The sequence below is a fragment of the Mytilus galloprovincialis genome, chromosome 7, assembly GCF_965363235.1.
Source record: "Mytilus galloprovincialis chromosome 7, xbMytGall1.hap1.1, whole genome shotgun sequence".
Lineage (NCBI taxonomy): Eukaryota > Metazoa > Mollusca > Bivalvia > Mytilida > Mytilidae > Mytilus > Mytilus galloprovincialis.
In genome coordinates this window covers 76,970,189-76,997,246 of record NC_134844.1, presented here as the reverse complement: position 1 = coordinate 76,997,246, position 27,058 = coordinate 76,970,189, and the positions used below count along the sequence as shown (strand labels likewise).

At 32.5% G+C, this 27,058-nt stretch overlaps 1 protein-coding gene and 1 long non-coding RNA gene across 2 annotated transcripts in view; both read left to right on the top strand.

Annotated features, from left to right (window-relative positions):
• LOC143083703 (uncharacterized) overlaps window positions 1-27,058 on the top strand; it is a 221,748-nt gene that overhangs the window by 33,286 nt on the left and 161,404 nt on the right. The gene's annotated exons all lie outside the window — the stretch shown is intronic.
• Window positions 2,124-6,368, top strand: LOC143083700 (uncharacterized). The gene is made up of 2 exons (XM_076259991.1): window positions 2,124-2,228; window positions 4,215-6,368. Exon 2 carries the CDS (start codon window positions 4,218-4,220, stop codon window positions 5,907-5,909), a length of 1,692 nt encoding a protein of 563 aa, XP_076116106.1. The 5' UTR covers window positions 2,124-2,228; window positions 4,215-4,217; the 3' UTR covers window positions 5,910-6,368.

Here is a 27,058-nt window from a genome sequence, read left to right as displayed (position 1 = left end):
AAAAACGAAAAACGAAAACACTTTCATTTTTTGATTTTAGTTTTTGAGAAATCAAAATTGAAAAATGAAAATACTTTTGTTTTCGTTTTCTGTTTTGTGAAATCAAAAACGAAAAACGAAAACACTTTTGTTTTTCATTTTGGTTTTTAAGAAATCAAAAACCAAAAATGAAAACACTTTCGTTTTTTGTTTTTTGTTTTTGATATTTCAAAACGAAAAACGATTGGACGCAGATATACACGGACCCGGTCGGTCGGTTTTTTAATTGGTTACTAGTAAAGCGTAAACTATTGACTAATATCTGAAAACGAAGCATAATATCGATATTGTAAAGAAGTCTATTTTCAAGTTTTATCTTTTACAATTATCTTCACATTACTAATAAATCGATATTTATAAGAAGTGATATTCTCGGGAAAATAAGAAAAATGCACTGCATTGCCCGCCCTTTATTTATAAATTATGGGTAGATTTTACATATATAAATAAAATCGTATAAGATAAGCAAAATGAGGATGTTAAATTTGATGTATGCCTTTTTGTGCTTCTTCGTTACATTTGTTGTTTTTATAGTGATTAAGATGATAACACAATGTTGACTGCTGAACCCCTATTTTTGACATTTTTACTTATTGAGTCTGTTTGTTTTGTTCACGCATCGTTGACAATGTAATGGAATTTGATGCGACTGTCATACAAGTGAGAAGTTTAGCTAGCTATAAAACCAGGTTCAATCCACCATTTTCTACATAAGAAAATGCCTGTACCAAGTCAGGAATATGACAGTTGTTATCCATTCGTTTGATGTGTTTGTACTTTTGATTTTGCCTTTTGATTTTGGACTTTCCTTTTTGAATTTTCCTCGGAGTTCAGTATTTTTGTGCTTTTACTTTTTACTAAGTTGAGGAAATGCTTTATTCTCCAAATTTGGACATTATAATAACAGTCTGAAGCAAAGTAATGAAAGTTAAAATTGACCTATGGCGACCTACAATATTTCAATAGCATACATCTTTTATTTTATCAAAAACATAATCAAACCAAAGCGGATTTTTAAAAAATCCATTATCAAAATAGCTATTTTCAGCAGTTTTTTGTGAGACACTTGATCTTTTTATACAACACTATAAAATGCTTATATTTTTTTACATTATTATCATAAAATACACACGATTTTTTTCCTTAACGCGTCAAATAACAAATACTTACTTTGTCTTGCAATACAATTGGTTAGGATCATAAATATGAACTTGCTGACAACAATGTTAGTAAAGGAAATAAACCCGTATAGAAATAATGTACAATGTCATTTTAGAGAAATTTTGGGTTGTAATTATATAAGGTGGTATGATTGCCAATAAGACAAGTTTCCAAAAATGTCAAAATGAGGAGGATGTAAGCAATTTTAAGCCACGATCGGTTTTCCACAATGACCATAAGCCGTACCATGTAGTCAGCTTCAAAAGACGCTTAGATGACAACCTTTCAAACCATTCAAATTGAAAAACCTAACTGCCTTGTCTAATATGACAAAATAATAATGGAAAAACAAATATGACTGACAGCAACCATCGACAACCTATAAACTGCATGCTTCCTTCTTATCTGTGATTGCTGAATCCTCCCCATAAGCCCTGAGACGGTGGCGAGACATCCCAACATTAGTACCAGCTTTAGTTGGAAATGGCTTGGCTCATCAGATCGGCACTATGCACAGAAAGCAAACAACATAAAGACAAAAATGATATCTAAGAGTATTCACAGTTATTTTAAGCTAGCCCAATTGATTCTTATTTTATTAATAACTTTTCTCATTCTAAAGAAAATCAGTGGCAAATATGAGGGATATAACATTTTCGAACTGCCTTTTAAAGTTTTTACGGACACTCATCTGTCAACATTTATACAATGTCAAACTTTGCCAAATATGTCTTACACCTCCACTAACATGACTAATTAGAGCTTCAGATCGTGCTCTTTGTGTTGTCCATTGTATCTTTAGAATTACCTGTTAAGTGTACCTTTTCAATAAAATAGAAAAATTAAAACAAAGCGAGCTGTATATAGATTGGTGATTTAAATACGTTATGGATTTTATTCTAAAGTTATCTTACCTGTCGCAATATCACGTGATTAGAGGAAAGTGACGTGTTATTTGCTTCCTTTAACATAGGATTGAGCTTGTTAAATTTGATGAACTGAGCTACTGTTCTTGTGTTTTATTTAAGGTATGTACAAGAGTTATTGTTATCCAAATTAATCGTTTTATATATTAAACGAAAGAATATTCTATCTTACTCATTTTGATGCTTGATTTTGCACATTATAGACACAGAGGGGCGTCTACCCATGAAGTTGCCCGAACAAATTCATGAAACTGGAAAAGTAACGGTGAAAAACTTCCTAAAATAACAATCGAAATATGTGACAAAATGTTCTGAAGTACACCCAAGATTTTTGCATTGCTTTCCTTGTAAAATTGTATCAAACTGAGTTGCAATCCATAATATTTTTAAGGTTCATCAAAAGGAATTTAAAAGATATATTCTGTATTTACACTACAAATCAGCTCTGAGTATAGACAAACCAAAGCATCTAGAAAAATGATTAGGCATGGCATATAGGAAATATATATGCAGTCTATTTTTCAAAAAAAACCTTACCTGGATTTTTTCCAGTGTGCAGAAGATAAAAAAAATAAACAAATACTTGAGTTTAATTTTGTTATATTCTTCAGTAGCTTAATGACTTATAACTAAATCCATGTAAATTCTTTAATAATACAGTAAGACATGATTATAACAACTGCTTGAAATTCCCAAAATACAATTATATATTTAATCAGTTAAACTGTCACTCCATCTGGTAGGCGGTACTAAGATTAGATGCACATGTAAACAGGTAAATCTAATCAAGTTAAGTAAATACAAATGATTGATATCATTACAAATTTGATGCGGCTCATTCTCTCACGCGGTTTGCAGATATCTATTGTCCACCTATTGTCAATCGATACAATTAATATAACTTACAATATTGATTATATGAGGGGAGCTTCTCGAACCTCATTCCCAAATTAGTTTATTTTTGCACCTTCTGCAGGAATGAAAATAAATTAAAAGCAAAATCATAATCTGAAACTTTTAAATTTTGTGTATATAGGTACATACTCTAAAAGTTCTTTATACATGAACAGGTTTGTCTGTACCCAGAGTGAAATTTGCGGTGCAAATACGGTCATATTTGCTAAAGGGTTAGGATGAACCTTAACGTAACTGAACATAAATCAAAAACGAAGTAAAAGAGCTTACGATACGTTTTTATGGTATGTATTTTGTTATCAAGATGATATTTCGTCGTGTGAGTCTTAGAGTGTTAGATATCCATTTTGATAAAAATTGAGATAGCTATATATTTGACATTTGATATTTATGTGCAAGGGTCAATTTCCCTTAATTTACATCTATAATATGAGATTTTTACACTTTTGTCAGAACTACAATGTTCTATCTTCACACTCCCATTTAATTATAATAGCTTACTAGTATTCATCTAGTTGGACACCGGAAGTTCAGGGAATAGTTTCATAGTGGTGTGTGTTCATTTTTCTAGTTTTGTTACTGTAAAATATTTGTTACTTAAATTAGCAATGTATAACTATGCTGAAATTGTTTCCATGGTTTGAACGCAATCTATGAGTTAATTGTTAGCAAAATAATCATTCCCGAAATGGGATTATTATACAATTGACAAATCCATGATATATCTCCAATAGATATATAGGGATCAATTTCTTGTCAACATTGTTTGTTGCAGAGTGTCCTATCTCCAAAAAAAGGAGGTGCTTCATTCATTTAATGTTTTTGTCTATTCAAAAGACAATCGAGCAAAGAGTTACTCTTCATATCCGACAAAAATCAATTCCTACAAATATTTCTGAACTCTTTTAAATATTTTACATGTTTTATGATATCGCGTTTTTAAACTTCATGTTCAATTTTGCAACACTTGGGTCTAACAACATTACAACATTCACACGGCGATTTGATTTATTTGATTACAGTGCAAAATGGAAAAATAACAAGGGAAAATATAATGCGGCAGGACTTATATTTCATATAATCATAATTCATTATAAAGATCTTAGTGTTTTGTCCTCATTCTGAATTTTGATATATCTGATTAATTATAAAAATGTAAAAGTTGTTTTACAGCTGATGGCTTCCTCTTTTGATCATTGTGGTATTTGTAGTTCAAGACACGTTTCTAAGCCATCCGTGGTTTGGTGCCCACACTGTGATGAAGGACTATGCCATGACTGTATAGAACACCATAGCTTGTCAAAGGCAACAAACCACAAGACTGTTATTATTGACGAATACCATAAATTGCCATCATTTATTGCGAACATAAATCTGCACTGCGATGAACACAACGAGAAGTACCAATTGTTTTGCAAGGAGCACAATGAAGTTTTGTGTAGAAAATGCGCTATTTCTGCGAAACATGTAGAATGTAAAAAATTGTTCCCCGTTGAAGATGTCATTAAAAATGCTAAAACATCTGTAACCTTTACCGAAATCGAGTCCTCATTCCAAGAAATCAAAGAAAATCTTAAACTTATCCTTGAGGACAGACAAAAGAATATATCTTCGCTGTTTGGTTCGAAACAGAAAATAGAGTCCGAGATATCAGCGATTCGACGCCAGATAAATCAACACCTTGATGAAATACAACACCATTTCATTGTTGAATTAAACAAAGCTGTGGAAAAATCGACCCATCAAATACAAACCTTCATTGCATCTCTGAAGAATAAACAAAGAGAAACAGATGAGTGTATAGAAGATGTAGAAAGCATAAAAAATCATGCAACCGATATGCAAACATATATAGGAACAAGGCTTTTAGAAAATAAACTGAATCAAATAGAAAATGACATGCAGTCTTGGATAAATGGTGGTAGTTTGGCTCACAACGTAGTATCGAACGAGATAGACACTGTATTAAATCACATTAAAAACGACATAACAAAGTTCGGAAAACCTGTTGTAGACGTGCAATCATGTAAACTGCCAATACGAAGGAGGAAAGAGAGCCAGGCTCAGTTGATGAAAGTAAAGACGGAGCCAAAAACAATTGATCATATCACATTGACCTTAAAAACAAAAATAAAAATATCAGCGTCAAATGTGTCAGGTTGCTGTATTTTGCCTTGCGGTAGACTTGTTATTTCAAACTATGACCCCTCGTTTTTGGTGTTATTAACACCTGATGGCACACTTGAAAAAAAAATAACTAATATAATGCCCAAAATTTTTGATGTTTCTTGTGTCGGTAAAGAAACTATTGCAGTAGCATCAGCTTCTGATAAAAACATTTCAATAGTTAGTCTTGAATCAGGGAAAACAATAAAAAGGATCCAAACAACCTTTCCCTGTCTAGGCTTGACTTACACAAATGGCAGTTTAATAGTTTCCCCAAATAATGGACAGTTGCAGGAAATCAGCTTAGTGGATAACAAGACAAATGCCATTGGTAGTTCTATTTCCTCAAATTATGTCGCCTCTCTGGGAAATAAACTGTTCTTTGGAAAAGGCGAAGAAACAGATACCATCATCTGTCAAAATAGGAACGGTGAGATGCTGTGGACATTTACAAACAAAACGGCTTTACGAAAACACAGGTGTATCGCAGTAGATGAATTCGGAAATGTGTTCGTCGCTGGGAACAAATCAAATAGCGTCGTTGCAATATCTTCTGATGGCAAAGAACACAAAATACTCCTGTCAAAAACAGACTTGGTTTTAAAACCATGGGCAATCGACTACAACATCAAATCGAAATCTTTGCTTGTGGCAAACGAACGAAATGGTCAAGTACTTGTATACAATGTTAACTATGCTTAAAATAAACGCTACTGATAAATTGTTTTTAACTAAATTATGGACAATGATAACTTATTTTATTATACCAACTGCATTTGATTTCATTTTTGAATTGAAAGGTTGTGTATTAGGAAGCAATTTGTACATAATGTATATGAAATACGTGAAAAAAACGTGTTCAAAATATATTCAACTACAAGTAAATGGTTTTGGTTAAGGTTTTTGGATTCTTTATCGTTTGCATTGATGCCACATTTTATTTTCATATTTTGTATAAATGTGGAGGTCCACTGTGTGTTTTCTTTTTTATTGTTTATCATGTTCTATCCATTGTGAAGTTGCATTTATGTGGTAATAAAATAAATGTCTTGTAATCTATTACTTCTGATGTTTGATAATATAATATTTAGGTTTATAATTGATATTTTTTTAGGCATTCCAAATATTCTACAGAAATAAACTTAGTTGTAAATTTAAGAATATCTTGGAGTTTTGTGAATACATGAACGTTCTCTGAAAACAACTGATATGTTTATTTTTACACCTTCTGCATGAAGAAAAAAAATGCCCATTAAAATCTAAAACAGATTTTATCTTTCTGATATGCAAAATACTTTTAACTTTTATATATGTAGTGGATGTCGGGCCTTAAAACTTCCAAACTTCCAAACTTCATAGGTTGGTCTGTACACAGAGTAGTTTTTGAGGTGAACATACGGCAATATTTGTCCATTTGTTATGATGAACGTTAAAGTTATTGAAGCCAACTGTATGCATTGAATTACGAAATTTTCAAACCGCAATAGCATGAAAACAGTAAAGATAATGAATAATAGAGATGGGCCGTTTTGAACATATACAAAAGGGAAACTTCGAGCAGAGCATCATTATTTATAGTTTCATTGCATTTGAAATTCAAACGGGATTTTGTGGCAAACAAACCAAGATTTTTAGGTCTATTTGAAACTAAATGTGCCATTTAACTATGTTGCTGTTATTTTTCATTTCATTGATTTTTAAAAGTTTAAATTATCTAATCTATTTCTATATTTACGAGATTACAGAAATATGACGTATTATTTACTTCCTTAGTTTTTGACAGTTAACGTTTGTATGTTTGATTGCATCCAAGGTATGTACAAAAGCTTAAAAAATGCTGTCATAACAAATACGTTTATAGGTGGATTACGGCTTCCATTCTAAAATATATAACTGGATGGGCTAAATTGGTTGATTAAATCCTCTCTTGCATCAGGGCGATGATCTCAATAAGACATATTGTTTTAGTTTGTATTCTCTATTTTATCGAGTGTATCGTATTCTTAGTTATTATATTTTGTTTCCGTCTCTAAAATAATGTCCAAAGAAGAACGATTTGTATATGAAAAATAGTTTAGGTATTTTGCCAATATTGAATAGCTTGATTATAATGACATGTTTTTGTTATTTGGAAGTTAAACATCATTATTATTTTCTTCTATATCTCAAAAAAAAAAAATCATAAATGTTGTCTCACTAAAGGGAAATTATAGACATAGATATACATGATCAATAAAGTTTTCAATTTTATTAATCAAAAGCAAAACACGTATACCAGATACAGTTATTATCATCAACTATAAATACCAATTTGAAAGGTTTAAATGTTAGAATATATATTTGTTTTGTAGACAAACTACTTTCCTAACGGTATTTCAAATATACATAATAAATGTTTCCGTATAGCAGACATTTAGATGCAGTTTTCGCGGGCGGATATACAATACATTTCATGAAATAATGTAGAACACTCGAACAATATTATGGCAGAGGAGTCGTCAGGGAGAAATAATTTTACCAGGAAATAATTTCACGGACAGAATTATAGAAATAATAATTGGCAGTATTCCATTGTAAAATAGTGTCATGAATAGTATTTCACAGTGAAATTGTTGTAGCTCATAACCTTGTTTATCTGACTTGCGCATGTGTAATCAAAGACAAGGGGCTTTTTTATTTAGGGGATGTTAAGAAAATTACAAGGAACTAATAATATGGATATCACGAAAACATGATAGGAACACACTTCTAAAAGTAACAAGGAGAGGGTTTGTGCCTTCAGACACTAGTTTAACCAAGCCCTCATGCTGCATGTCCATGTTACACATTAAGAGCGTTTAACTTAATAGTGGTCGTTTGTCAATGTTTATTGCTATATATTATTTTTTTGTTTTTCGTTAATTATTTTGTACATAAGTTAGTTGGTTTTGTTTTTTTTTTTTTAATTATTTTACACTTGTCATTTCAATTCATTTCATTTAGGACTGACGTAGTTTTGATTTTGCTCATTGTAAGAGTACGTGTGGTGATATATTGTTATAATGTCTCCATTGTCGAAATAGAGGTTAAATATCACAAAAAAAGCAATCAAACATATCGGTCGAAATTAACTAAATCGACTAAAAAAGAAAATGAAAAAGAGACAACCAATAATACACAAAAATCAAAATTAGACAACACAAACCCCATGAACAAATTATGGACGATCCCCAGAAGAGTCAGCAGATCCTGATCCACATGTGGCACCCGCCGTGTTATTACAAAGCCGTTTATAAATTAAAATCGGAAGATCACATTCGGGGAAAGAGGAACACAATTGTATCTCCGACATTTGGAACATATTCGCAACAATCTTCAAAAACGGTCAACAAACTCGTGATGACGTCTATAAAATTTAGGAACGGACAATTTCATTTGGTCTTTTGTGGAGAGATGTCTAATTGGCAATCATACAACAACGTCTTAGCTGAAATTGACGAGTGCATAGAAGATTTAGAAAGCTTAAAGAATTATGGAATTATGCAACTTTTATTGAAAAATGTTAAGGAATCAAGCAATTAGAAATGAAACCGAATAAATCAGAAACCGAACATTAGTCTTGAATGTATAAAAATAGTTTCTTATTAGTTAGATACTTCATTACGAAGTATAAGTACCGAAACAACTACGTTTGGGAAACCTGTCGTAGAAGTCCAACCATTCAAAAAGAGGGACAAAAGGTACCAGAGGGACAGTCAAACTCATAGATTGAAAATAAACTGACAACGCCATGGCTAATAAAAGACAAACAGACAAATAATAGTACACAACATATAAAGCTAAGCAACACGAACCCCTCTAAAAACTACTGGTGATCTCAGGTGCTCCAGAAGTGTATGCAGATCCTTCTGCACATAAAGCACACTACATGTTGCTTATACTATTACAAATACGGTTAATAGTCTAATTCTGTAGATCAAATTTGTGAAAAGGGAAGGTTATTGTGTAACGAAGTAAGTTCTTTGGATTGTCAAGTGGCCAATGTTATACCAAACTAATTTAAATATAAATTTATAAACAAAACAAAAGTAAAGTAAATTGAACATAAATGAAATAATGAAATGAATACATACAAATATAACTAAAGAAACACACACAAAACAGAACTAAATATAATGTTATGAAATAAACAAAATAAAACTGAACAATAACAGTCCGCACACCATCATGAACTCTGCACACGCCCGGCAAAGGTTGAACGTTGCATGTACTGTAGAATAACTTTGGGTTGTCCCCTTGAATATCTTTAATATATAGCGGACAGAAAAAATAACTATTTTCACGCATTTTTGGTTGATTCGAAATTGAAGAAAAGAACGCTAGATTTTATACTTTTACTGCAATGATAACTTCAAATGAGCAATGACGACTTGAAACTGCATAATACTGCACGGACTGCTCGATTCGTTAAACATATATTAAAACGGACTTCTTTGAATAATTCTTACCGAAAATTTCACCGACTCCAGGAGTTGTAATTGATATCAGTAATATATCACTATATATCACCGACACCATATATCACCGACCAGTAGACGGTATTTACTACGTGCTGTACGCACACCAAAACCTGGCATAAAAATATTGAACCCAAAAGATACTTACTTTATCTATACATTTGCATGATATAGCAATTATTCGGACATTCTAGACCGCGAGTAAGAAATATCATCTCGACAGCAAAATAGACCTCAATGAACTTCACGGTTATTTCATAACGGTCTACCACCTCGTGATGGAGTCGGTAAAATTTACGAAGGGATTATTTTAACTTTTTCATTTGGAACTCTTGGTTTAATAGCTTCCTTGTGAGCAGCAAACTCTCATTACGAAGAGGAAAAGGAGTGCCAAGCGCAGCTCATGAAAGTCAATGTGGAACCTGAAGGTGTTGTTTAACAAATAACACTGACATTGATAGGAAAAATAGATACTTCAACTACTTATGTATCAGGCTGTTTTTTTTACCTGGTGAAAAAATGGTACAGTCAAACTATCTACCGTCTTATTTGATTGTGTGTTCACCTGATGGAAATATTGAAAAAACAATTGCCAAATCATGCCTAATATTCATGATGTTGTGTGCGTTGATAGTGAAACTGTTGCAGCTATTTACCATGTTTACTAAACTGTTAAAACATTAAACTAGTTAATCTAAAATCATGGGAAAATATTCAGAAATATCCCTACTGATTCACCTTGCTGTGGTATAACATACAGGGAAGGCAGTTTTATCACTTCTCCCTCTGAAAGGTAACTACAAGAGAAAAAGATAAGGAATAACAATACTTACTGTATTAGCAGTAATATGGACTACGGTGTTTTTGGCTTCATTAGGAAATGTAATATATTGTGAAAAGACAAATACAGATTCGATTGTCTGTCAAAATGGAAAAGGAGATATACTATGGTCTTTTGCAAATGACACAATTTAAAAAAAGACCTAGAGGTATCACAGAGTCCGATGTCAGTAAAAAAAAAAGAAACTAAGTAAAATGGTAATGATACATGAATTTACAAAGGACTACTAGCAGTTACTGACATGCCAGTTCAAGACATCAATAAAACTGATTGAAATATTATGTCCTCATCATATGAATATCAAGCACAATCCTTCTCGTTAGGGGTTACGTACCATACCATTATAAAAAAACACATATCTGAGAGGGTGATAGATCAGATTGTTACCCCGAGATACCATTGTCGACATGGTTTGGGTACCAATTTTCTGTATCACCCTCTCAGGTCTCTGTGTTATCTAATTTATTATACTGAATGTCCTATCGTTATTGTGTCTTACGGATGAATTTTATTTATAGTATTTTTCTATGACGTCACGCACATAACAACGTTTTGGGTATTAAAAAATCAACAGAAGTTTAGCAGATGTTTTATGTTTTTAGTTTGACAGTCAAATAATTTAATCTGAGCCAAAACGTAGAATTTAAGCATTGTCATTAATGACTTGATGTAAATTCAATTCATTATCCTTTACATTATCGATTTTTGATTGGTCTAGACGAGAGGGTGATATTAAAAAAAATTGTCAACCGCTCAGCCATGTGATAGAGTAAATCAACACCCTCGTATTAGCCAATCAAAATATGGCATTCTAACGTTAAGTATAATAACATAAAATATATGAGTAGAACGCAACCAATGTCATGCAAACTGATTTAAGAATAAATGTGTTTATTTCCGATGCAAAGTGAATCAATATTAAAGCCACAATATATCTTCTTTAATGATCTGCCAACCGTATCGTAATAATATCCATTCTTAATAAGTCTGTTTAAATGTTTGGTAACATGTTGATATGTCGTGTATGTTGTACTAACTAAGATTATCCAAACTTGTTTAATACGGGCATAAACTATTTGTTGCAAAAATAATCATACACAAGACAAAATCTTTTATATGTATGCCAGTGAAAAAATATTTTCTCAACTTTGAAATGTAAGTATTAATTGCAATATCGATGAATCACATTTAATTCCGATCGAGTCCAGCGATTTGTATAAAGTTGCTTTCGTAATTATCATCATATCAAGGCAGTACAGCAATTCAAGCCATTTCCATGTATCAACTTATCATCTGCATAGTACAATTTATTCTTTTAGAAATACATTCAATCAGTCCTATATTTGACGTCTGAAATGTGTACTTTCCATCTATTTCGATATCATAGCTAGTGAAGCTGTGTTATTGGTAGGATCTTGGAAGATTAATTGTCGCTAAATGACAGATGTACAGGCATAATTAAAGTTCCACTATTCATTCTTTACAGATTAAAGTCGCGTAAAATCAGTTCGGCCCCTCCTTTTTCCAAAATTTTATACCACCCTTCCTATGCTGCCTCCGAAATAAAAATCGGATTTATAATTTTGTCTAGATCTCTACTAAGACGACTTTCCGTCCGTATGTTAAGTCAAGTTTTTTTTCAATATGGCTGCCGAGCAGTTAACACTTTAGAAAGTTAGATCCCAGTTTTTGCAGTTTAATGACAAATTAAAGAAGACACTGTCTGTGATAGCTAATCTAATGGAGAATAGAATGGTACAATTTTTGTAAAATACTTTTAATAATTTTGTGACTTGTGAAAGATTTTTTCCAGAAGGATCTATTTTGATATTTGATTATTGATTTCTACTACTAGAAGTGACAATATATGTACAGTATGTCTGCATGGGAAAATTTAGCTGGTTTAATTTTTATAAACAAAAGATCTACTACTAAACCTGGGAATACTGTGCGGATATTACAGCAAAAGTGGATAAGAATAAACCACCACCTAGTAAACGAACTCATTCAGACGTATCTACATGATCTAATGAATCAAACAATAGTTTAGACTTTTCTGGCATAATGAACTTTCAAAAGGATATTGATGAAATTAAAATCAAACTTGAAGGTGTGACAAGGAGAGAGGACCTTGATAGAGTAGTAAAAGATCTTGAGCAAATAGTTACTTTAATTGTCAGAAAGCTGATAAATGAATTTGAAATAACTGTACAAAAGAAGATTGATGAAAAAGTGGAAGAAGTTAAAAATGAAATGCAAGAAAAATTTGATGCTTTATCTATAGAAAATAAAGACCTGCTATACAAAGATACATGCTATACAGTATTCCAATACAACAATTAGAAGAGACTTAAATGAAACAAGTCGACTTTCAAGACAGGCTGATATTAGCAGCAACTACAACGAGCAGTACTCGAGAAAAAATAACATTAAAATAATAAATTTTCCAAGAGAGGATTAACAAGATCTTAGAAAGGACTTTATGGAAACTATGGAAAAAAGAACTAAATGTCCAGTTAGAAGACAGAGATGTGGTTGCAATTCACCGTATACCATCTCCAAAGGCTGTGTCCTATCCAGTTATTGTTAGGCTATTCAGTAGTGATGTAAAACGTCAAATTATGAGCTGTAGGAAAGAATTGACCAGTAAAATTAGATTTGTGGATGACGTTACTCAATGAAACATGAGCATAAAAGAGGAACTGAGAAAAACTGAAGAATTGGAGTCTGTCTGGTACTTCAATTTTGGAATTTATGGTAGGACTTCAGCTGAAATTTGGACAATATGATGACATTCAATACAGAGTACAAAAAGGGAAATAGATGTTATGTAATTAGAACTAAGACCTCACGGACATTTTTGAGAATTCTATAGTTCATTGTTGATATTTGACTAAATCTCCCTTTCTTTGTATAAAAAAAATCAGAGTTATCTCTCTTTTAACTATAAATCATGTATATTATTGGTTTTCTTTCAACAATACATATTAACATTTTTTTGTACAGATAATCTAAATTTTTGTTGAACTATTATTTTGTTGGTGTCATATAAGACAAACTGCATAAACTGACAAATCTCAACTACAATGTGGCAAAACATATTAAAATAATTATTTTTTTAACACTTTTTTTGTCTGTTAATTGTAATTTTTCTATGAATTGAATGTCTCTAAAGTATTGAATTACAATGTTGGTCCCTATACGAAGCTTGGTAATACATGTATGTCGAGAGTTTTTATAGCACCATATGTAGATATTTTGAGCAAATCTTTGTGTATATGTCTTTGTGTCTCATGTGAATGTATAATATGGATAATCATATGTAAAAATGAATGCCTACATGAAATGCTGATGTACAAATATTTCAAACCATTATGGGCTCTTTAAAGATACTGTCTGTTAACTGTCAGGGTCTGGTGATTTATCTAAAAGGAGGGATGAATTTAGTTTTCTAAAATCTGGAAACCATAACATTTACTGTTTACAAGACACTCATTTAACAGTGGACAAAGACAATAGTATAAGAACGTTATGGGGATACGAATGCTACTTTTCATCCTTTTCTTCAAATTCAAGAGGTGTAGCAATTATGTTTAAAAACAATTTTGAGTGGAAAGTACTTAAAGAAAACATGGACATTGATGAAAACTACTTAGCTTTGGATTTGGTTGTAAATAAAGTTCGTTTTACTCTCATAACTATATATGGCTCGAATACTGACAGTCCATTTTTTTATGAGCATATTATGTCAATTATTGATGATTTTGAAAATGAGTGTTTTATTATCTGTGGAGATTGTAATCTTGTGTTAAATCCAAATTTAGATTGTTATAATTATTTACACATACATAATCCTAATGCTAGAGACAAACTATTAGAATTGATCGACGATAGATCTCTAGTTGACCCCGATAGGGAACTTTTTCCTGGCCCTTGTAGATATTATTGGAGGAAAAAATCAACTTTCAAACAAGCTAGGCTTGATTTTTTCTTATTTTCTGAAAACATTTTGCTATTTTTGAAAAATTGCTGTGTAGAACCAAGTTACCGCTCGGATCATTCTAGAATTATTCTTGAACATGAATTGAATCCATTCATTAGGGGGAAAGGTTTCTGGAAGTTCAAGAATTCTTTAGTGTATGATGCTGACTATCTATGTTAATGGTATTAATGGGGAAAAAAATTCAATGTAAAAAAACAGTATGCAGCCTTGGTATATAATTTTGACAATATTAATGAAGTGAATAATAATGATCTTCATTGTACAATTAATAGTCCATACTCTAGCTTCAAAAAGAAGGCAAGAGAGAAAAGGGAAAAAACATTAAAAGATGACATTTATATTTTGGAAGAAAATGTAAACTCATTTTCTATACAGCAATTGGAAAACAAAAACATGTAACTAGAAAAATTAAGAAAGGAAAAAAATGCATGGTAAAATAGTTCGATCCAGAATACAGTGGATAGAAGAGGGAGAAAACCCGACAAGTTATTTTTGTGGACTTGAATCTAAGAGTTTTACCAGCAAGATCATTCCAAATGTTGAAAAAGAAAATGGTGATATTGTAACTAACCAAAAAGAAATATTTAAACAGGTTAAAATATTTTATGAAAATTTGTACAAAAACAGAGATGTTGAATGTTGTAAACCTAAAGATATTGAAAATAGTCTACAAAATGTAAATGTTAGAAAGTTATCTTTATAGATAAACTAGAAGGTGAAATATAAGTTGATGAAGCTGGTATTACTTTAAAAAGAATGAAAGCAATAAAACGCCTGAACAGATGGTTATTCAAGTGATTTTTTTTAATTTTTCTGGCCTAACATAAAATATTTTGTTGTAAGATCCTTGAACGCAGGTTATAATAAAGGGGAACTTTCTGTTACTCAAAAACAGGGATAATAACATGTCTTTCCAAAGGGTAACAAACCTAGACAATTTCTAAAAAACTGGCGCCCTATTTCTTTGCTAAATACTGTATATAAAATTGGCTCTGGGGTTATAGCAAGAAGATTTAAAACAGTTTTGTCTAAACTTATTTATACTGATCAGACAGGTTTTATGAGTGGAAGGTATATTGGGGAAAATCTAAGATTGATCTATGATATCATGGAATATAATGAAGATAATGATATACCAGGCCTTTTTTGTTGATAGATTTCGAAAAAGCCTTTGATTCCATTTCATGGGAATTTCTTTTAAATGTATTGATTTTTTTTTATATTTTGGCGATTCTATTATGAATTGGGTGAAAGTGCTCTATCAAACATTAATTCAGCAGTCATTCACGGAGGGACTTTTTCACGGCTGAACGGGGTTGTAGGCAAGGTTATACATTATCGCCCTATCTTTTCATTCTTTGTGCATAAATTTTAGCGTTAAAAATAAGGAAACAACAAAAAATTAAATGGAATCAAAGTTCTTCATATTGAACACAAACTCTCACAGTTTGCTGACGATACATCACTACTTTTAGATGATAGTGAAGAATCTTTAAATGAGGCATTATTGGAACTAGATTGGTTTCCTCAAATTTCTGGTTTGAATATAAATTTTTCCAAAACTCATGTAAATTGGATTGGAAGTAAAAATACAGCGCAGAGACACTTTGTACAAATCGAAATCTTACTTGTTGAAGCACATCCTTTAAATTATTGGGTGGTAATTTTGATGTTGATTTAGATAAACTAGATAAAATCAATAAAGATGAAAATATTCTAAAAATAAAAAGACTAGTTAAACAATGGTCTAGACGTAACATTACTGTTACTGGTCGAATTACTGTTGTAAAGACACTTATGCTGCTAATTTAAAATCATTCAATATTGTCACTACCTAATCCAAGTGGAGAAATTATTAAACAGATAAATGAACTTATATATAAGTTTATTTGGAACTCACCAGTTCATAGAGTGAAACAAGATGTAATTCAAAAAGATTATTATGATGGAGGCTTAAAAATGATTAATTTACATGCTTTTATAAATGCTTTAAAATGTACTTGGATCAGAAGAATTTTTAAAACGATTGTAAATGGCGAAAAATCTTTCTGTCATATGTTGATAAAGAAAGATTCTTTAGTTGTGGTAATAGCTATGTAAAGCAGCTACAGCAAAGTATTAAGAATAAATTTTGGAAAGACGTACTGGGTGCTTGGCAAATGGTAATTGAAAAAGAAATGAATTTCCATGACTGGGAATATTTTCTTTCCATTCCAATTTGGATGAATAATCTATTCCAAATTGACGACAAACCAGTGGTTTTTTTTAAAGACTGGCAAAGTAAGGGTATTCTACATGTCAATGATATTATTGGGGACAATGGTACCTTTCTAAATTTTTATCAATTTCAGGAGTGTTTTCAGATGAATTTAGACATCATGAAATATAATAGTATAATTTCTATGCTAACAAAGACTTCCAAAAAAATTAATGGGGGAGATTATAAATTTCTCAAAAGCAAAAAGGGATCTAAAGATATGTATTTGGTGCTAAACAAAACAACACTGTTCCTACAGGAGTAAAAAGATGGGAAGCAATTTTAGTTTCAGAAAATCAGAACTGGAAAAAGATTTTTCAACTACCATTTGCTATTACAAAAAATACTAAGCTACAGTGGCTTCAGTATAGAATAAATCATAAAATTCTGCCAACAAATAAGTTTTTAAACAAAATTGGGGTAGTGCAAAACCCATATTGTACTTTTTGTAAGACTGAACTGGAATCAATTGAACATATACTGTGGGACTCTTCTTATGTACAACAATTTATTTATGAGCAAACGAACATGTGGTTTCTCCAGAATGGTATTAGTATACCATTTACACAGAATATTTTTTTGTTTGGAAATTTATCACGAATGTACAAAGGTGACCCTCAAACAAAATGTTTCGCTGGATTAAACAATATATATATATATAATTCAAGATATTTTAAAGGAGAATTAAGTTTAACAGCATTGATTGAAAAAATAAAACATCATTATATTTTGGAGAAGATAACAATTAAAAATAAATGTTTTGATAAATTTAATCAAGCTTTGTACATGTACCTAGAGGCTTTACAGGATAATTTGATGAATTAGCAACTATACAAAATTAGCAGACATGAAAATATTTTGTTTTTCTTAATCAACTTTTCCTTTTTTAAATTATTTTATTAATTAATTATCTATATTTTTTTTCCTTTTGATAAGATACCATTATAAAATCCCAACTAAATGTTATTTTCAAGTTTTATACATTTTCTGATGTGTTTATTATATTACATTTCTATATATAAACTTACTATTTGATAACTTTACTGTTGTATATTATATTTGTTGGATAACAAAAAAAAATGGTTTCTGAATAGTTACTTATGTTTGCCTTAATTTATTAGATCAAAGATTGATGTAGCAAGGACAGAAATGCCAGCGACATTTGGATTAGGGATAAAAGCCTCAGATCACTCTGATTCAAACAAAAAATTCTTTGAAACAGACATAATCAAGATGCTTGATTTCTTGATTGACAACATATTTGTTACGTTCGGATGACGTGTTTTTCAACAGACTATCAACATTCCAATGGGAACGAATTGTGCCGCTCTTCTTGCCAACTTGTTTCTTTATTATTATGAGGCTGACTGCATACAAGAACTTCTGAGGAAGAAAGATAAGAAGTTAGCAATATCCTCTAACTCTACTTTCCGCTATATAGATGATGTTCTTTTACTTAATAATTCAAAATTTGGTGACTATGTCGAACGCATATATCCCATTGAACTAGAGATAAAGGATACAACAGATACATTTAAGTCGGCCACATATCTTGACTTACATCTTTAAATTGACAATGAGGATCGATTGAAAACAAAACTTTACGACAAAAGAGATGATTTCAGCTTCTCAATTGTGAACTTTCCAATTTTAATTAGCAACATTCCAGTAGTACCTGCATACGGTGGATATATCTCCCAATTGATACGATATTCCCGTGCTTGCATTTCCTATCATGATTTTTTTGATAGAGGGTTGTTGCTCACAAGGAAGCTATTAAATCAAGAGTTCCAAATGGTGAAGTTGAAATCATCTCTTCGTAAATTTTACGGACGCCGTCACGAGTTGGTTGATCGTTATGGAATAACCGTTTCACAAATGATATCGGATATGTTCTTAACGTCGTAACTACAATCCCCTTCCCTTTCATAAATGTGACCTACTAAATTAGACTATTCACCGGATTTGTTATCTCATAAGCAACACGACGGGTGCCACATGTGGAGCAGGATCTGCTTAACCTTCCGGAGCACCTGAGTTTTTGGTGTTTATTCCTTAGTTTTCTATGTTGTGTCCTGTGTACTATTGTTTGTCTGTTTGTCCTTTTCATTTATAGCCATGGCGTTGTCAGTTTAGTTTCGATTTATGAGTTCGACTGTCCCTCTGGTATCTTTCGTCCCTCTTTTACTGAATACGAGATTTTGAAATCCTTACTAATGGTTGTTTAAACTCTGTTGCTCAATTGAAGTAAATTCATAATAAAGGAATATGAAGAAAAGAAAAAGAAACCAATCGTTCCAACTCGAGAGGTCGGAGTTCATCGTGACTAAGTATTGCTAAAGAGGGACGAAAGATACCAGAGGGATAGTCAAACTCATAGATAGATAAACTGACAACGCCATGGCTTAAATAAAAAGACGAACAGCCAAATAATAGTACAGAAGACACAACATAGAAAACTAAAGACTAAGCAACATGAACCCAAACAAAAACTGGGGACGATCTCAGGTGCTCCAGAAGAGTAGGCAGATCTTGCTTCACATGTGGCACCCGTCGTGTTGCTTATGTTATAACAAATCGGGTAAGTAGTCTGATTCAGTAGTGTCATGTTGGTTTCAAATTATAACAAGAACAGTCAAACCCAGTCACTCACGGGAAGTATTAAAAATAAGATGTAAGATAGGTGACCTTAAACAGGTTTTTAAAAAATACGACAACGCCCGTGGCCGGGATCGCCGCAATTGTTAATTGTTTTTAATCGTTAGAGTCATCGTCTTGCGAACAGTGAAATAAAACATGGCGCTTAAAAAATGATTTATACACTCCGAAATGGGGGATCTTGGGATATCATGGAAACCATTTCAAAAAGAAGTAGGCCTGACATTGACATCTCGAATTGCATTGTTTCCATTTATTTTTGGATATTTCTGGAAATATTTTGCACCAACAAGAACGTAAACGATAAGAATTTGTCACTATGATAAGTTTCTAGCCGTTATTGTAGATTTCATGGCAAAATTGAGTTTCAAAGTTGAGAAGTGAAGTCTACCCTTAAAAAATAACCGACATTATGACGTCGGAGGAAGCGTCACAACAAAAATTAAAAGCCTTTAAAACGTCATAACTATTTGAACTACGAGACAGGGTACCAGTTACTCTTATAAGATCTAAGACTGCGAAAAATATGTTATAAGTGAGTCGAGACACATCCCAACTTATTTCTCATGTTGAGCATAAAACTTGTGTAGTCATATCTAACTAATTAAGACGTCACGTGACTTTGGTGACGTAAAAGCCGGCAATTTTTGTCATTTTGTCCCATATAAAATGCAGAGGTGCTTCAAGAAAGTTAAATTTTCTCAGTTATCTGACCAGTTCTCTGTTTTTTGCAGCTGTATCATTGGTATTTGAACATAATTTTACCTTAAAATGTTGGTTCTGACAGTTTGATTTTTTGATTAAATTATGTACCTTATACTTTTTTCTTCATTTCCCTGTTAACACAATGGTAAACTCGCGACCCTATGTCTACTTGTACATCTAATTCACATATTCAATAAATAGTAATACTTTGCAACTTGATTGGCGAAATATTCTATTTAAAACAGTGTAAATCGAGGGCAAATTACGTTCTACATCGATTTAAAAAAGTGATTTTTTTCGTGATTTTTTAAAATGGCCGGTGTGTTAAGTTAGAAATTAAATAGAAATTTTGTAACTAAAATAAGTACTCTCAGATCTGTATAACGTCCTTGGTGTCCTTTTAATTTTTACCGGATGAGGAATGTATAAATACCCTGTAACGTCCGATCTGTATTTGTGTTTGATTTTTTTCTGCTTTGTGTCGATCTGAATTCTATAGTTTGTTGTTATGTTATGCTGTTACTCCACTGTCCCAGGGTTATAGCTAGCCTAACCTCTCACTTGTAGGACGGTGGCATGTAATTGCATTATGTTGACAACAATGTGTGAGTAAAACAAATCGACATAATAGGTAAAAATGTCAAAAATTAAGGTACAGCAGTCAACAGTGTGTTATAATCATAATTGCTATTAAATAACTAATTCCAACAACAAAAAATGGAATATAGACACTATACAGTACATAACCAAATATGAAAGATAAGAATGCAAAAACGACCATAGCAGAATAATACAATGGCGTCCTTTTCACCTGACTGTTAAATTTTGTTTTTATGTTGCAATGTTACATGACTGTCACAGGTTAGAGGGAGAGTTGATACCTCACAAACATGTTTATTCCTGCCAAATCCCAATGTGCCTGTCCCAAGTCAAGAACCTGTAGTTCAGTGGTTGTCGTTTGTTCATGCCTGTCATATTTGTTTTTTGTAAATTATTTTGTTGTGAATAAGGACGTTTGTTTCCTTACTTTGATTTTTTTTTTTATTTTCTCATGTTGCAGCCTTTTATTGCCGACTTTACGATATGGGTATTTCTCATTGTTAAAGGCATAATGTCTGCCTATAATTGCTTACGTCCACTTCATTTGAAATTCGGTATGGATAGTTGTCTCATTTGCAATCATACGTCATCACTTGTTATATTAGTGAAATAAAATGTCTTCAGTATGTCCATACTTAATCTTGTGTACCTTGATATCTTCTGAACTACTGTTTGTGAAGATATCAAATGTTAACAACTAGAATGTAATGCTCAACATTAGTACTATCAGGTTCATTAAGTAAAGTGTAGAAATATTAAGACATGGTTTTCCCAGATGATAAATGCACTGTTTCGACTTTGTTAAATGTTATCAAACACAGACATCAAACACTTTTTTATTTTTATCTGATAATGAATTGTATGATAAACTAATGATGCGACTTGGTAGTCCTAAAAGGACAAAAATGAAACTATTAAATATTTTAAAGTCAATAGTGACTGACATAAATCATCATTTCTTGGTAATCTATATAACATGTGATACAACAACATTGATTTTAAACAAATACCAGATAACCGAATTGATGTATTATATATACCAAGGTTATATTCAAACTAACACATGATGTTACAAATCACTAAAAACGTATTCATTGAAGTCATTTGCACAAAAAATTAAATTAGAATGTGAAATGTATAACATGTATAAGGAAATACTGAATTTTTCCAACAATTGAAAATCAAGGCATTGCAAAATCAATTGTAGTCAACTGATTAATTATAATAAATGCAGATGTGTTCTCATAGTTAACATTTTGAGTTTTTCAAGCACCACAGCGTACTAACTATTACTGGAGCTTTCAAATTAAAAAAAAATGCAGGCATTATGATCTAGATTTCATGTTCGTTAAGCATTTTCATCTTTAAAATAAAAAAAAAAAAACAACCAAATTAGTTCAATCAACTTTGAACAAATATTTGATAATACGGTTTCGTTTGTTTATATTGAGGTTTATATCTCAAGTACAAAATGAATATAACACTGACAAAAAAAGGGAACTGCAAAATATATATTTCAAAAGAGTAAATTTGTTAAAATGATATGCAAAGGATTCAAGCTTTGAAGTGTGTATAACTGTCAAATGACAAAATGTTGCACTTTTGTTGCTATCATTTTTATATAATGAAAAATAATTCAAAGACTACATTAATGTTTATCCTGAACTGGACTTCCTGCTATACAAATATAGGTGTACAGATAACACAAAGCAGCATACGTAAAGTTAAATGTAAAACATGGGTTCTGGAAGTCATACTTATGTTGCAAGAAAAATAACGCCTTTGAGTGAATTGTTTAACTTCATTCAAAATATGGTTTACTAATTAGTAGCTCTTTATCTGTTTCGGTTGTGTGTCTTTTGCTTTTTAATAGTTTGCTTTGAACGCGTTCGAATAATAATTTCAATGGTCTGCCGTAATTGTTTAATAATGAAAAGACATATTAAATTACATTTTAAAAACTTAACCAGCAGCGGAAAAAAAAAACATTGTAAAACACCAAAAAGGTTTAGATTCGATTAACTTATGGTACTTTGACTTAATCATACGCCTAAGTTATAACTCAAATTGAAGTCTGAAATTTTATAAGTTAATCAGTCTTGTACTGCAAAAGATTATTGTCAGAATAACAAACTCCAGTTTAAACATAAGTAGCAGAGTAATATCAGTAACCATTGTTGTTTTTGTTGTTGTTGAAATGTTGACTAAGGAAAGCAACTGTGCGTCTCTTCTATCCGACCATTTTCTTATCCCATACAATCTAACTCTCTTTCATATTGCAATAGTATTAAAACATTTGACTTTTCTACACTTTACACAAGTATTCCACATTCCAAACTAAAAGACAAATTGAAAAGGTTTATATTGCTTTGTTTCATACAAAAAAATGGCCAACGTAGATACAAGTATCTTGTCTTAAGGAGGGATAAATCATACTTTGTAAAAGATCACTCTGAGTCAAACAAAAAAATCTCTGAAACTGACATTATCAAGATGCTTTATTTCTTGATTGACAACATATTAGTTACGTTGGAGGACGTGTTTTTCAACAGACCGTCATTCCAATGGAAACCAATTATGACCCTCTTCTTGCCGACTTGTTTCTTTATTATTATGAGGCTGACTTCTTACAGGAACGTCTTATACCGCAGTCCGACTAGGCCACGATCGCACAACGATCTGTGAAAAATATGCAAAGTTTGATGATCGTAGTACGATCGGGTAGATCGCAGTAAGGTCGTATCACGGTCGTGGTGAGGTCTTCAAGATCGTGATGAGCGTGGCCAACTTTGAACATGTTCAAAACAATCGTGGTGCGGTCGTGGCGAAATCAGGTCGTAGCAGAAGCGTAGTGAGAGCGCATAAAGATCGTAGTAAGATCGCAAAGGTCGCTGTACCATCGTAGCGAGAGCGTAGCAAAGGCGTAATTCTATTCGGAGAGACTGCGCTACGATCTCACAGCGACGTTATTACGATCTCACTACGACCATCACGTTCTCATCAAGACCCAACTTCGCTTCAACTACGACTATTCCTCGCTGTTGACGACCATAGTACGATTCTAGCATGCCCTTGCGGTCCTCGTCACGTTCTTCTTACGACCTGACTACGTTCACACTACGACCATCATTCTCATTGTCATTTTCACATACTAGTAACATTTATTAAATATCTCCAGCTTTTGTTTGTCTGTATGTCATGAGAACTTCTTGTCCATTTTCTCCTACGGCTCAACCATGCTTCTCGTTTTTATATAGATTAGACCGTTGGGTTTCCCGTTTAAATGGTTTTATTCTAGTACTTTTGGGTGCTTCATAGCTTGCTGTTCGGTGTGAGCCAAGGCTCCGTGTTGAAGGCCGTACCTTGGCCTATAATGGTTTACTTTTATAAATTATTACTTGGATGGAGATTTGTCTCATTGGCTCTCATACCACATATTCCTATATCTATTGACACATCTGTGTCATCTCTGCTATCGTTCAGTTAAGTATCGTCATTTGAGCTTTATGCAGCAATAGGTTGTAAATTAGGTTGGATTGGTCGGTCCGACATCTCTGCTTGCTCAGGATTCGTTACTATCAGAGCTCCCTCTGCCTCTACATCAACCCCTTCCAACACACCCACGTGTTCTAGTAGATTTTGGTGCCATGACTGTATTGTTTCCGAGAAATCTACGTATTAATCAGAAATAGGAATGAAACTGCCAGGGCTGCGTTCTATTTCGTAGCGGCTACGTATAGTGCTACGTAGCTTTTTGTCTACTGAACAAATAGCTAGTCTAGCTGCTATCAATATCTATGTAGCAGCTAGACTAGCTACACGTTCAATAGTCATAAATCTACGTATTCTTATGTAGTCGCTATGATATTGAACGCAGCCCTGTATTGATATGTAACACGATGTTGACGTTATTGCTGAGAACGTAGTAAGATCGGTATGAACGTAGTATAATCGTGATAAGAACGTGCGCGTAATCGCAGTAGAGGCGTGGTAAGATCGTGTTGCAATCGGATAACTCGTGGTATGGTCGTAGTGAGAACGTTATGAGCGTAGAAAGATCTTTATAAGCGTAGTGAGGTCGCATAATAAGCGCGATGAGAATTCGAACGTGGTATAATCGTAGCGGTATCGTTATAGAAGCGTAGTGATGACGTAGTAGCATCGTGAAAGCAACGAAAATTTACACTTTTATGCCGCTCACCCCGCGACCTCACCACGATCTGAATTTATTTAAGATAGCGATGAGCGTGGTGCGATCGTGGTCTAGTGGGACTGGGGCTTAAGGAAGAAACATAAGAAGTAAGCAGTATCCTGTAATTCTACTTTCCGTTATAAAAATGATGTTCTTTCACTAAATAATTTAAAATTTGGTGACTATGTTGAACGCATCTATCGAGTTAAAGGATACAACAGATACAGTTAAGTCTGCCTCATATCTTGACTTACATCTAGAAAATGAGTGTCGGATGAAAAAAAAATTACGACAAAAGAGATGATTTCTGTGAACTTTCCATTTCGAAGTAGCAACATTTCAGCAGCACCTGCATACGTGGTATATATCTCCCAATTGTTACGATATTCCCGTGCTTGCATTTCCTATCATGATTTTCTTGATAGAGGGTTGCTGCTCACAAGGAAGCTATTAAACCAAGAGTTCCAAATGGTGAAGTAGAAATCATTCCTTCGTACATTTTACGGACACCATCACGAGTTGGTTGACCGTAATGGAATAACCGTTTCACAAATGATATCGGAAATTTTCTTACGTCGTAACTACAATCTCTTTCAATTTCATGAATATGACCTACCTAATAAGACTATTCACCGGATTTGTAATAACATGAGCAGCACGAAGGTTGTCACATGTAAAGCAGGATCTGCTTACCCTTCCGGAGCACCTGAGATCACCCCCAGTTTTTGGTGGGGTATGTGTAGCTTATTCTTTAGTTTTCTATGCTGTGTCATGTGTACTATTGTTTGTCTGTTTGTCTTTTTCATTTATAGCCATGGCGTTGTCAGTTTATTTTCGATTTATGAGTTTGAATGTCCCTCTGGTAACTTTCGCCCTCTTTTGATATAATTTCCTTAGACAATTGTTAAAAACTACATGATCAAAGAAGCTAGTTCATTTAATTCACGTTCAGAGATTTTGATGATGTTCCTATATTGGTTCATCCTGTGTCTTTCAAAATCCTAAATGCGTGCATCTTCGTAAATCTTCCGACTTTCGATTTTATTTTACACATGCAATTAACTGTAAATGTCAGAAATATCTGCATATTTGAAATCTACACAAATATATATACATGAAATCTTATCATTCTTTAGTGACAATAGAGACACAAAGTGTTTAGTAGGGTTTGTGTCTTTTCGGTAGTAATCTGTAATTTGCTGTTTATTCGTTGATTTTGCTCCTAAACTTTGAACATTATTTGGCTTACACGATTTGAATCCTGGTATTCTATTTTAACATGTATAAGTTCAATTATATCACACTTTTTAATCCAGAGATTTTGATCACAATTTTGCAACAGTTATTGACTTTTAAGACATTTGAATTCAAGGCATATTGTTTTAGAAGGAGAAACGATGGTAGATCATAAATAATCTCGTGTTTCATTATAAATAACTGTATATTATTAAGTAGCTTTCCATGTGCAATGGTTTCTGGTGGAGAGTTTTATTCTTATCATCATACCACATCTTCAAAGGAGTAGGTCCACGAAGGGTCAAAAATGGCCCTGTCTTAGAAATTGACTAAATTACTCCAGAATGATCCCTTACTAGGGTAGTTTATAAATTGATAACCATCAGACTTGTAACTCTGTCTGTATAATTTTCCTGAACGTCAGAAAAGACCATGGTGAAATCCTATTTTAACAATTTGTGCGTAACGTCAAAATTGTTTTTCTTGACGTTCTTATACTAATATAATCATTTCACCACAAGTATTATTTTGCAAAGTATTTCTTGAATCTCATACACATAGTTCGTTCTTTATATATATATTAACAGAAACTTACTAAAAGCCGGACAGATTAAAGTGGCAAACAATGCTCCAATTACATTAAGTACAATTGCACCGAAAACTCGTTTTCGGCTTTGATATTCACGAAATAGAAATTGCAGACAAACAAATTTCTATAGCATAGATTAAATTCAAAGTTATATATAGTTTCCAAACACATTAAGGCATATAAATCTTATATTTGGCAGCTGTAAAATATCTTGCCGAGCGGAGTACAGCCGATTTAAAATCTTTAAAAATGTTTTACGATTGTTGTCTCATTG